General features: G+C 36.9%; 1 protein-coding gene across 1 annotated transcript in view; it reads left to right on the forward strand.

The window, feature by feature from the left end:
• The window catches only part of LOC150077755 (cell adhesion molecule Dscam1-like), a 173,812-nt gene extending 160,549 nt beyond the window's left edge, over positions 1-13,263 (forward strand). The window contains exons 23-25 of the mRNA XM_090384234.1: positions 2,646-2,718; positions 6,104-6,290; positions 12,838-13,263. Of these exons, the coding sequence (XP_090240360.1) occupies positions 2,646-2,718; positions 6,104-6,290; positions 12,838-12,961 (384 nt within the window). The 3' untranslated portion in view covers positions 12,962-13,263. The remainder of the gene's footprint in view (positions 1-2,645; positions 2,719-6,103; positions 6,291-12,837) is intronic.
• Positions 13,264-13,509: the final 246 nt, after the last annotated feature.

Consider the following 13,509-nt stretch of genomic DNA (forward strand, 5'->3'; position numbering starts at 1 on the left):
TTTTCAGTATTTCTCCTAGCAATCCCCAAATGCAATTACAAGTTAATTATAGTACTGTACTCTCTAGAAACTTGAAGCATCTCTCTCTCACTCTCTCAAAAAAAAGTAAAAGATTCGAGACTGTGGTTTGATCTTTTGAGCACCGTCTAATAAATATAGGATCTAGTATCCAATATACACAAGAACTATGAACCGTGCAATATTTTTCTGGTCTCCTTAATAATGTCTGAAAGGAATTTTCTTTGGTATTTGGATGATTTTGTTGCTTGGAGAAAAGACGGAAAAGATGCAGGCTGTAAAGATACTTGGAGACGCCAATCATTTTGGTCTGGTTTGCTTGTTTACAAAAAGGAGTCCCGGAATTAACTTTTGATATGATAGAGTTCATGTAATCTTCTTTTTTACTGTAGGGGACGCTGTTGTATGTGCGATATTAATATACGTATAGTAGGTATGCAAGTTCGGACAAAGTAAAATGAATCAGTCCTTGCTTAATCTTGATCTTGGAAGTAAATTATATTTTAAAATCCCTAACAGCGTTTGAATAGGATTATTTTATTACCGAATCATTAGAGGAGAATCTGAAAGCTGGTTTTACAAAGAGCTTTTAGGAGAAGGGAGCATTGTGAGATTTGCTATTACTTCTCCCCAAATAAGAAATCATATTAGGCGAGCAAATTGAAAATTGAAGTTCTCCTAGAAGCACAGATTAGCCTTTGGGTACATATTGTGTAAGCCTATTGGTCGATGTCTACTACCAACGAACCAAAGAAATAGAACCTCTTTATTTGAATATTGGTTCTGCCATCTTATTTCTGACTCATTGGCCATTGCTAGCTGGTGAAAGAGCATTTTTCTTATACACTGGACATAAGCAACCGCTCTAATTAATCAAGGTGAGCTCGACGGCATACCGGTTGAGGGATGGTAGTATAACGGAATCTGCGAATATTGTGGACTGTTAGAAGTGCTGCAATTAATGTGTTCCAAGAGTGGATGGATGGCGGACATAGTAGGAATCGCTGTGACAATGGCAGGTGCCCACACCTTCGTGGTGAACGTATGCTGTCCACCTTGTGCGAGCCGATATACGGAATTCTGTGGAACGGCTGACCATGGACTTTAACCAGGAGATGACTATCGGTGTTTCCAAGACCACAATCCAAATAACCCTCCTCCTCCGCCCAGTCAAGGTGGTCATGCTCATGGCCATCCATAGCCAATGAGGGTTAAAGTTTCTATCCAAACTGCGTCCTTGGACCACTGATGATGGAAAACGTTGCCTTTTCCAATTAAACACGTTTCCTGCTTTGTATTGTGGAAGGTACGGCTATAAACTGCTGAGAGGAATCACTCCGATGTCCTGATTCAACAGAAACAGGCTCCTAGCGACACTGCTTTTGTATAGGGAATATTTTCCTGGGAATGTCTTGGAGTCCTCATATCCCTGGACCGACTCTACTACAAACTTACCATTCGTTGGGGCTAATCAGGTACATCCCTTCATGGTGACTGTCTTTATGAATGGAACAAGTGTGGTCTAACAGGATAATATACGTAATTATAATACTATAATTATTATAACTATGGCAGTAAATATTCAACGCTAAGAAAGGGTAAAAGAAAGAACTGATTCTGGATTAAAATAACAGAACATTACTGAACACGTGCTGTCATCAGAAAGGATAAAAAGGGTAACTGTTTTTAATACGAGGGCTATTTAAAAAGTAGTGATAATACACTGTTGTAAAAAAGGAACTTTCATTACAGTGTACTTATAAGTAATATTCCTTCAAAAAAAAAATCCTCAACGATCCGAAATGTCTATTCTCCGAACATCAGTTCAAGAGGGACGAAGGGCGTTCATGGGGTTCCCACTGACATACTGTTGATTATCCGTCTTTTAATTATATTTTTAAACAAAACTTTTCTAAATAAAGTTTATTTTTAACAGTAATGTTGTCACTTCTTTCGCGAACGTTTCCACTGCTTTTTGAACAGCCCTCATAAAAAAATTACGATAAGGAATACTGATTAAACTATAAGAGTTTGAAAATAAATTGAGAAATTTTAAATTGTTTTTGCTTAAAATAAGCATGGTATCGTAATGAGAAAATGAAGAATTTGGCTTTAGTTTAGAAATTAGAGAAAAGAGCGAAGATGTAATGAGAAATAGAGAAAAAAAAAGAAATCATTGAAGACCTTTTGAAACAAGAAAGCAGTTCTTTCTCTTCTCCTGGGGATTTGGATACACCGGCTTTGTTTCCAGTGGAAACCATTCTACTCTTGATTTCGAAATGAATTAAATTAAAGTTTCCTCGGGGAACACCGAGATCTGATAAACGTGTTTGTGTAGTTGATAGGAATATCGCAGAGTCTGTCCAAGATAAACTATTTAACGACAGTTACTTCTCGTCTTGTTTCATATTGTAGTGCTACTGAAATTTCGAGCTACCCCCGATGACGCTTAGAATTCCCTAAACCAGACTAACTTTGATGTGGTGAGATATTATTGTATTTTTGAAAAACTTCCAAGTGTTTAATTGTTTGCAAGCAGAATTATTTGAAACTTCAGTGCATAAATTGGTTTGGAACGCAATTGGACCTTTCTCGTTCATACCCAGACTCAGTGATTTATTGTGCAGACAGTCATGCCAGAGGATACGAAGACCCAGGTCACCAAAGAAGATATCAGAAGATACTGGGATATCACAGCTGGTAAATATCTTAAATAAGTATTTTAATTAAAGAAATTATTTGAACTTTGTTTTATTTTGTAGAAATTTAGCATTTAATAATTTGATAATAGTATATTTAATAAGCTTTTAATAATTAAAATCGAATTTTTAAAAATCGGCAAAGGTATGGTAAGACGGACTCTAAGCTATATGGGAGGAATCTGTCATCAGTGTAATTGGTTGGAAGTGTTTTCGTTGTTTTCAAAGCAAGTGAAAAAACTTTATCTTGCGTTATAAAATAACAGGTTGGTTTACTTTAAAACTATGCGATTGAAAGGAGTAGTAAATTAATTAAGCCTTCCTTCGATGACCTCTTCCTCCTTCAACATAGCTCTGTCATGCTGAAACCAAAGAGAACCCTTCCTCAAACTGTCACCACAGTATAGGAACAGTGAAAGTATCCATATTGTACCTTAGCCGAAGCTCAGTCCGGTGAGCTTCGGTCCGGTGAGCTTCGGCTAAGGTCCGAAGGGCTACTGTTTAGTAGCACAGAGGGGGCATTCCTCTGTGCGCTGTGGACATCAAACCTCAATCCCTGTTTACGTTGGCTCATGCCTGGGTGGCCACCAGGCATGAGCCAACGTAACCCGTATACCAGGTGAAGCATTTCAAGATTTGCGCACATGGGTTATACCCGGCGTAACAGTCCCACTATCGTGTAAATGCAAAGCAGAGGATTTGGCTGCCACAGAACGACCGGACTTCACCAAAATTCAGTCCGCCTGACTCAAATTCACTTGAATATCAGTTCTATCAGCATTTTAGACTCCCAGGTATCAAGCCCAAGTGTGTCATACCTGAGAGAATGTTTGTGACAAGGCTCAAGGACCAAATGGTCTTAGGTCTTACGTGAAAACAGATTATCTTAATTGACAATGATTAGACATAAAGATCATAATGCTCAACAATATGTTTCAATATCCGCAATTGCCCTAACAACCATTTGTAATGGCTCCATATTTTTATTTCTTATTGTCTTACTGACCTAATATTTTTGGTGTGGTTTCTGTTTCAATCAGCTATTATTTATGCAATAAAATATTAGCTACATAAAACTTAGAGTCCTTTCATCTAGCTTTCTTTTTATGCCTACCGGCAATTCCAACCTTTTTATACCTACAAGTAGTCCCTCGTGAGTAGCACAGTTGGTATAATCACCGTCCTCCCCACCCACAACGGGTGGTAAAGACCTGAGTTCGAATCTCGTCAATGATGCGAGGAGTTTTATGGATCTTTTTCGTAATGTGGCTGAGTTCGTCGGTGTCTGGCAAGTGCAGCATGGTTTTTGATTCCTGAAACTCGGGTTTCTAGTCCATCAAACAGCAAATTGACCACAGAATAATGGGAAACTCTAAGAACCAACTAGCCAAACATATGAGCTTGGTTGGTTGGTTGGTTGGTAGAGTTTCCCATGGAAAGCCAATGTGATCTTTGACACTATATTTCAATCGAATTTGGGAATGCAGTGTGAGTTCTTTCACGCAGAGTCCTCAAGGTGACATCAGTAAGTTTAAATCTGTACTTTGATTTAACATGTTAATGGCTGAAAACAGTGATTCCTACAAATAAGTAGAATAAAAAAAAGAGATTACATCTTGTACGCTGCACTTTTTTGAGAAACTTTTTCTCGGTCAACCATATTCATGATTCCATGTGTTGCGTAGAACTTCAAAAAGTCATTTTCAAGGATCAAAATCTCGAGGCCCAGTTCTTCTGCACGTGTTCCAACAGATGCAACAGTTTCTATACCTCACTTTGGCAACAAAAAGAATTTACTAAACAGCTACCATTGGCTCAATGGCGGTGAACTGCAGAAATCTCCTTCCTTATCCTCTAGAAAATTTTATTATTCCATCCTAGAATCTTTTTCATATTTGGGAAGAGTACGAGAGACATATGTGACAACAACAAAACTACACTGCTCGAAAAAAATAACATAACATGTAGAAACGAGGTGTAACTCGTGGTGTACTTCTGTTCTTCGATGAGTCCTGCTTTAGCCTACAGACAGATTGTAGAAGCTATTTCATCTGGACAACGAGGAACACGGTACCATCCCTTCAACATCAGAGAAAGGGACATTAACAGTGCAGGCAGCGTTCTCGTATGGGGGTGGAATAATGATCAAGGGCTGCACCACTCTTCATGTTTTTTGATAGGGTTACCGTAACTGCGCACAGGTACCCCGAACCCTACGTGCGACTTTTTTAAAGGTGAGATTGGCCCAGATTTTCTTTTCACGGCAACGGTACCGCACGTAGAGCTTACGTGGTAGAGGAATATCTTGAAACTGAAGATATCCAACGACTGCCGTGGCCAGCACAATCATCAGACTTAAATCCGATCGAACTTGTGTGGGAGGCCATTGGGCGTCGCATTGCACGCAGACAGCCAACGCCTCGGTCACTTGAATCATACGTCTAAGTTGATGTCATGTGACCATATTTTCGAGAATCTTGTATAGACTTCTGTAATGTGATATTTTTGGTAATTCTTCTGCAACCTCTGTAAATGTCCCTTATATTGTACCCACCATACCAAATTTTGGCTTCCATTTCAAGTAGAGGCTTCAAAAGCTCACATTTTATTTTTAAACACAGGATATTGGACGATAAACGCCCCAAATTTGCAATGGACCACTTTGAGGCGTTTATCGTCCAAAATAATAAGTCAGAAATTCTTATATCCACTTTTCATTTCGTAGTTTTTTTTATTAATATAAACAGCAATCGTTCTAATGGAATTAAACAAACAATTTCTTTTCCAACTTCTTTTTTTAACAAATCTTGAGAATTGAATTCCTGTATTGCATTAGCATTATTGGACAGAAGAATGTATCGTACAGTTCTTGGTACATATTCTTTGGCTTATTTTTATTACTTTTTTTAATAATCGATAAATTTTACGCGTGCACTTCAATATATGAATAAAGAATCGATGTTCTGCTTGATCGAAATACCTTTGTGGTCAATTTGAATATGAACTCCCGAAAGAAAAACATGAGCATTTGAAGAAAGAGCAAAAAAATCCGATTTCTAAAAGAACATCGAAGAGTGATAGCATTACAATATAATTTATCAAGTTTCAAAGGTTTCCTTTTCAATAGAACCCAAAAATACCCTTTGTGCCAACCGAGATGTATCTACTTTCCTGTTTTTTTTCGAACTTCCATCTTATTCATACCACAAGATTAAACTTCGCTAAAATTATGTTCGCCCTCTGTGCATCACTTCAAAAGAAAACCTGTCATTAGCTGATAGCAGGTACAGAGGAGAATGACTCCTACTTTAAATGGAAATTTTTCTTTACTGTAGAACCAATGTTCTTTTTTTATTATTATTATTTTCCCTTTCTCTTGTTACTAGTAGATGAACCTCAGAGATTAGAAATGAACAGGCCAAATGGAGTGAAGGTTTTTTTCACGGACAACTCAATAAATAGCAAAGGATACATTTATCTTCATCCACAAAGAAAACACAGATCTCGAAGGAAACTCAAGGAAAAACACAATCTTCGTGATGTCTACAGTCTGGGCAATGATCTCAGGCCAAAGTAAGTTTCTCTGGTTTTTAACAGTTAAGACATAATTTATTCTGTCTTATGGGTAATGTTTGAAAGTATCATTATGGTACGCTTAATGTTTATGGTTAAGACCATTAAGTCTGAAATACGTTTTTGTATTAATTTTTAATGAACTTTCTGAAATAATAATCGCAGCGAATATCTCTGATTCCTCGTAAGCTACGATATAATCGAAAATCAATAGCCCTCCCCCCAATAAAATATAATGCGTTGTATTAAAAAAATGGTTTTTTTCTTTAAGTTTGTTCATGAACATTCCAGGAATATATACATTGGTGTAATGGATATTTTGCGCCATTGTATTCATTAATTCTTAATTACAATGGTTTCTGTTCCAACCAACTATTATTTTTTTCGAGAGGTGTCTTCAAATATTGGTCAAATGTTTTCTCAATTAAGTATATTTCTAATATTGTATCTATTAAATTAAAATAGTTTGGAAAGTTACAAAAGGAAATTAGAAAAAAAAGTTATATTAAACATAACAAAAGTACGTTTAGAAGCAAATAGTCATATAGTGTGATTCAAAATTCGCTCAATCCACATATCAGTCATTAAAATTTGTTAATTATTTTACTATTAGTTATAAAATGTGCACTGACTTATTTAATCAATAAAGGCATGGTTTTCTTGCTTACTTTAGGTAACCTATCCTAAGCGTTTGTATTAGTTAGTTTATCTTTAAATAAAATTCTAAATGTTTTGTTTATTCAATTCATATTTTTATTGTATTATTTCATTTTATTTTATTATAATTTTCATTCTGTCTTACCAAATTGAATGGTTTCTGCACGATAAAAGAAATACCTCATTTTAATATTTTTTTCCTTGCAAGACCTTAAATTTTTATCCAGTTTGCTGTAATATGCAATATATTATAATTTATATTTGTTTATTTTTAATTTTGCTCTCTATTTAAATAGATAAATAAATGTGTCCTTTAAATTAAATTTATTTTGGTTTTTTTTGCTTCTATGAGACGACTTTAAAATAATTAAAAATATATAAAACATTACTGAGAACCAAGTTAAGATCACAATAGGCTTTAAAGGAAAAAACGAGTATTATTCTACGTATAAGGAAATAATATTTCTCAAAAATCGCATTCTCTTAAATTAGAATCTTCTCTATAAAATATAATTGGAAAATTTAAAATTTAGAAAGGAAATTTTAGTCATTTTAATTAATAATCGAAAGAATTATATAAAATAATAAGATTCGTATAAAATAACAAGATACTTATGTTTATATAAAATAATAAAACACTTATATTTATATAATTTAAAACATATATACAATTACAGAAAAATTTACGAAGTAACCCTAAAATTATGTAGGCAAAAAATTATATTTTAAAAATATAATTTTATAAAAAAATTATTTTTTTATGAATATTTTTTATTTTACATTATATAATTTATATTTTATTTGATGATAACGCACTCCATTCTAGTTACCAGCGTTGAAAACCTTGCCTTACATAAAAAACTACAGCTTCTCAAATATTTGCCTCCAATTCCTTAAATGCTGAGCTTCAGATAATTCTCAAATGGAGCAAAGAAAACTTAGTTGACTGCAGTCCTTCTAGAAGTCAATCATGTCTTATTCAAAAAAAAGAGTGTGCTGCTCCGATGTTTGGACAAGACCACTTATCTCTATTAGGGATTACCCTAACTTCTAATCCCCTTTGGTATAAGCACATCTCAAATATTGCTTCCTCTACATCAAGCCCTAGTGGATAGCACAGTTGGTAGAATAACCGTCCTCCCCACACGGGATGGAAAAACCTGAGTTCTTCGGTCTCAGGCAGGGTCAACTTTTCTGTTCTGAATTCTTTCAAACAGATCGTCTCGACAAAAGTTTAATTCAGTGTCTGAGAGGAAGAATGGGTGTGCGTCGAGATCTTTCCCTATTTGAACATTGAGTGACTGTGGGGAGCGAGACGTACAGGTGTCTGTATCTCGATAACTGTCAACATGGTTATATGCTCTGTTCTGCGGTGTCAGAAGTCTACTGTGACTGAATCCACAGCGTTCAAATTATCATTCAAGCTCACTCGTTGGACAGCTTATTGATCCAGCTAACCATCCAGTGAAACACGCCGACCGGGCTAGCCGAGTGGGTAAAGTACCTGCCCGGCAACCCAAAGGTCGCGGGTTCGATTCTCGCCTCGCCTCGGGCTTGGATCAAAGTACTGCAAAAACCTTGAGAGGTGCAATATGGCCACAGAAGCCGATGCGCCAACAACTACCAAATCAAAAAAAAAAAAAAAAAAAAAAAAAAATCAGTGAAACACAGGAACAGCAAAACGAATATCCACATAACTCTGCGCCCGATAGTAGCTTATATAGACTCTGCAGTTGACGGCCGTCATGAGTTCCCAAATTCAGTGCGAAACAAGAAATTGCATCTTGCATGGGCACGACAGCACCAACACACACACTGAACCACCGACATATGGAAATCTGTCGCCTGGTTTGATGAATGTTTGCAACTCTGTTACACTGATGGGCGTATCTGCATTTGGAGAAAGAAACGTGAGACCAGAATGCACTGTTGCTGATCGGCATGATGGAAGCAGTGGTGTTGGTGTTTTGGTTTGGGGACTGTTTTCATGGTATGCCCTGGGTCCTGTGATCACCGTTTATCAAAGGCTCAATGAGAATGTCTACCTTTCTATTGTCGTCGACCAAGAACACCCATTCGTGATGGCAGTGTACCCAGACAACTCCAACGTCCATCAACTCGCCATGCAACCAGGCCTGGAAGGTTTCTAACTGGTTTCAAGGACATGACAATAGATTCTCCTTTCTCATTTCCCATAGCTGACCAACTCATCCGATCCCTACCCAACTGAGCATGTTTGGGACCTATCCTTTTTTAAAAAAATGTTTCTTTTCTTAAAAATCCTGAATGAAAACACCATTATTGCTTTGTATATCCACTTTTCATTAAAATCAACTTAATTTTAAACGTTGTAATTAATGAAAGCTGCTTCTAACGTAAAATGTTCACGCTTCCTCTCCTAAAATACTGGACGAAGGAAAAGTGTTGTGTGGATGCAGCTGATGATCAGTATTTCCAAACGCTGGCTTGTTTATTAAACCACGGTTAGGCATTTCAGTAGCTCCCCAATTAGCCTGATAATACGTCAAGCTTTAGGCCTTTCATTAAGAGCAATTGAGGCTGGCTTAGATTAATTTCTTTTCTTTCATAAACTCGCAAAATAAATCTCCACTGTCATTCTTTTTTCTTCGATTCCTGGAAATTGATCAAGGCGTTGAATATTAAATGTTTTAATAGGTGCCTCTCTTTTCAATCCATGACTTTAGTGATAAGTGTTTTAGTTCCAGAAATAAAATAACTTCTACAGTAATTTTCAAAAAAATTATAATTTTATTTAAGGAGTTATTAGCCTTTGAACTCTCCCACGGTCTTATCGTGTCAAAATCGATCCCAGTTAAGGGTTGAAGCTTTAAACCCTTATTAGCTTTAAAGGGAAGAAGAGTACGTGAATGTTTTTGAGGAACTAGATAGATCCCCTTAAATCCTCGTGGAAACTTCCTGAGGTAGTTTAGTTTCTAGTTGGTGGTATGGTTTTAGGCGCATTAGCAACTTAAGCCCCATTGCATTGTAAATTACGCGTGTTCTGTGGTAGATTCGCTGTTTTATGGACAAAAAATGGAATTTCAGGGAGAAAGCACCATGCTACCCGAGCATGAGACTGATTACTCAGCCACGTTGTAAAAAAGATTCATAATTTTCTCACGTCATTGATGAGATTCGAACTGAGGTCTTTTCCAGCTGCTGTGGAGAGGACGGTGGTTTTACCAACTATGCTACTCACAAGGGCAAACAGCTAAGAAAACTGAAATTGAAGGAGCAATCAGTCTTGATTAGTTCGCAGAAATGTGCTTGGTTTCCAGTGGAAAGAGCAAAACACAAAAACTATTGGTTAACAGCGTTCACTGCTCAACAGAGTTCGTTGACCTGCTGAAAGACTATCCGTGGATCATCAAAATACTAAAAGGTGAGTCGTAGTCTTCTCGAAGATTTTCCATCAATAACCCCTCCCAGAAGTTAAACTTCTTCACCGTCCTACTCTCATGGTCTTTACGTCCTTTTATAATCCATCCATCCATCCATCCATCCATCCATCCATCCATCCATCCATCCATCTCTTTCATGGTCTTCCTCCCTGTAGGTTTCCACTTCATTATACTCTCAGTTGTTCTGCTATCATCCATTCTCATGACATGTCCTAACCAGTGGTGTCTCTGGCTATTCCCAAATCTTACGATGTCCGCACCCTGAATAAGATGGCTAAGTATTAAACAGACCTATTGAACTATCTACGAATCTAGATAAGCAAAATTCTAAAAATGCTCAAACGAGAATCCTCTGGTTCTTAAATTTTCAAGGTTTCTTGCCATTATCCGTGTAATAATTAGAGACTTTTAACGTAAATCATTCAAATATAGAAGTAGAAGTTTCCACAGTTGTCCAATTGAATCAGGGTTACAAAGGAATTACATATTTAAGTCACAACTTCATGTCTTAAAAGGCCCTCGTGGGTAGCACAGTTCGTAGAATCGTCATCCACTCCACACTGCTTGGAAAAGACCTGGGTTCGAGTCCCGTCGATGTTGAGACGAATTCCTATGGGCCTTTTCCACAACGTGGCTGAGTTAGTCGGTCTCAAGCGAGGCTAGCATGGTTTCTTCTCCCGGAAACACGGGATTTTCATCCAGTAAAACAAAAAATCTGCCAAAGAACACGCGTATAAAAATATGCATTTTACTGCATTTTTTTCTATCAATCAAAACGTGCTAAAATCCAAAGATTGTACGAAATTTGGTCTTCGCGAATGTATATACAGCATCGCGTGTTGTAATTAATACTCAAAAACTTTTCTAGAGAGAGAGAGAGAGAGAGAGAGAGAGATTTACGCAGCCTCCAGGTATCGCTTTTTGCCATAATTGGAGGTAAACGGTAAATACCTCTTTAGATGTAACTTTTCGCAGGCGCCTTAAAGTGTAATTAAATCAGGCACAAAGTAGGAGCAATTAACTTGAATATCCTGCGGTGGGTTGTAAATTAAAAAGAATAAAAACTCGTTAAAAGATTTTCACCAAAACAGCATGTGTCCTTCTATTCTTTACAAATTAGGGGAATTTATTTTTCTCCAGCAATTTTTCATGAAACTGTCACCATGCAAATTAATAATAAACAGACTTTGTCATTACACAATGTCTTAAATACTCCACCGAAAAAAAACCAAAATTGCTCGAAGCATTCTCTCCATAATTATTATTGTTGATGTTGATTATTCACGCAAGCTATTTATTTATTCGTTCTAACATTCTCGATTTTTGTACACGATGTCGCAAAGCTCAATTGTCATAGAAAAAAACATTAAATCATCAAACATTGCTTGTGATCTGCCGTATAGGTTCCTCACCATACGCTTTCTATAACATCTTCAACGTTTCTGCACCATTTTTACCAGTTTCACTAAAAAATTAATAACAATTCTTTATAAGCTACAGCATGATAAGAATGTTGTTGACATGCGCAGTAGTAAGGCGTTAGCAAACAACGATTCTCATTTCATTTAGCTGAGCCTTGTATGTACACTACCCTACCATTAATATCAGAACATCTGTGCATCTAAAAATAGCCTCTATTTATAGGAAAAATAATAATCTGTGCTGAAACCTTTAGCCTTTATAGCAGCCTCTGGTCTCTGAAGGCCACTCTACACCTCTTTGTTTTATAAATATCCTCCAATATTTTCAAGTGACTAGTCCCGTTCTAGTTTTTGAGTAGTTTCTCCTCACACTAACCAAACGATCCAATTTTTCTAATTTTTCGAAGATTCTGTCGCAAACCAGTATGTTACAACGCGAATATATAGCATGGAGTGTTTTTCCTGCTGATACATATGTGGACCTCAACATATTTACTGCAACAACCTACATAATAAGGCACTATTGTCCAGGACATCGAGATAGACTTCAGTATTCATGATTTTGTCCTAAACAACAAATGGACTCAGGCAAAATCATGAAAAACAGCTCCAAACCACTCTACATTTGCCAAACTTCAATGTCGAGACGATACAGCCTGGCAGGTGACTTTCTAATGATCTACGTTCCAAACATGGTGGATCTTCCATCAAAATAGACAGCTTCTGCAATTAATCGGAGTTATTAGTGGCTTGTAGACGGCTGCACGACTGTGGTAACTCATATCATGCAGCATCCTTCGCACAGTACATGCTGATACGTGTCTCAATGGTTTCACTGAGGTCCTATATGTGCTGCGACAACCTCGACCTTCGTTCTGTGCGGATGATTCTTTACAGAACTCTCCTGTTAAGTTCCTTAAAATTTAATAGTACAAATGTATAAACATTACGTTCTTTTAAATAATATAACTTATACTGAAATTTATTTATTTATTTGATATTTCAAATGTTGTGAGGGTGCTCATCGATCTTGATCTATTTTCATAGGTACGTTACTCACGAGTGCAACCAAGAGAGGGACTACAACATAAGCGAAGAAAGTGCCAGTGATTCCTACGAAATATCCGATGCTGAATGTGACATGTACTCCCATATGGTGTGCGTCAAGTGAAAACCGAATCGCCGGCCCTCAGAGGAACCTCCCCCCTCTCCAAAACTAATTACGCAGTCAGATATCTGCGTCTCCTAGTTTTCCAACAGCGAATTCAAAGACACGCGACACTGCGGCTCTTTCGGTACTTCGATGAACGGATTACGGGAGGCATCCATAGGGAAAATTAAGTGCGCGTGCCTCTATCTCTTTCTGTCTTTCGTGCCAGTGATCAACGTTGAACGGAGAAGACCAAGAAATGAATGCTATTTAAATAAACTCCATTTCGGTGAGGGAAAAACAAAAAAAAAGTCTCCTTTGAAATACATCCACTAAATATTTTTTCTTCGGTAATCTCCTTTTATCAAACTTCTTAGGTTTCAAGAAGAAATAAAGAGTCTTCAATGGACTTCTTAGGATCAATGTAATTACGAACTTTGGGAAACAGTTTTCCTTCAAAGACTTTAATTATGTTATTAAGGGTGAGGAGACTTAAAGGGGTTCCTTAACAGACAGAGTCAGTCATATTTTCAGAGGCTCATACATTTCAAATCTGATTCACTTCTTCA

Source organism: Mastigoproctus giganteus, chromosome 11 (assembly GCF_048544385.1).
Source record: "Mastigoproctus giganteus isolate SK-2022 chromosome 11, ASM4854438v1, whole genome shotgun sequence".
Taxonomy (NCBI): domain Eukaryota; kingdom Metazoa; phylum Arthropoda; class Arachnida; order Uropygi; family Thelyphonidae; genus Mastigoproctus; species Mastigoproctus giganteus.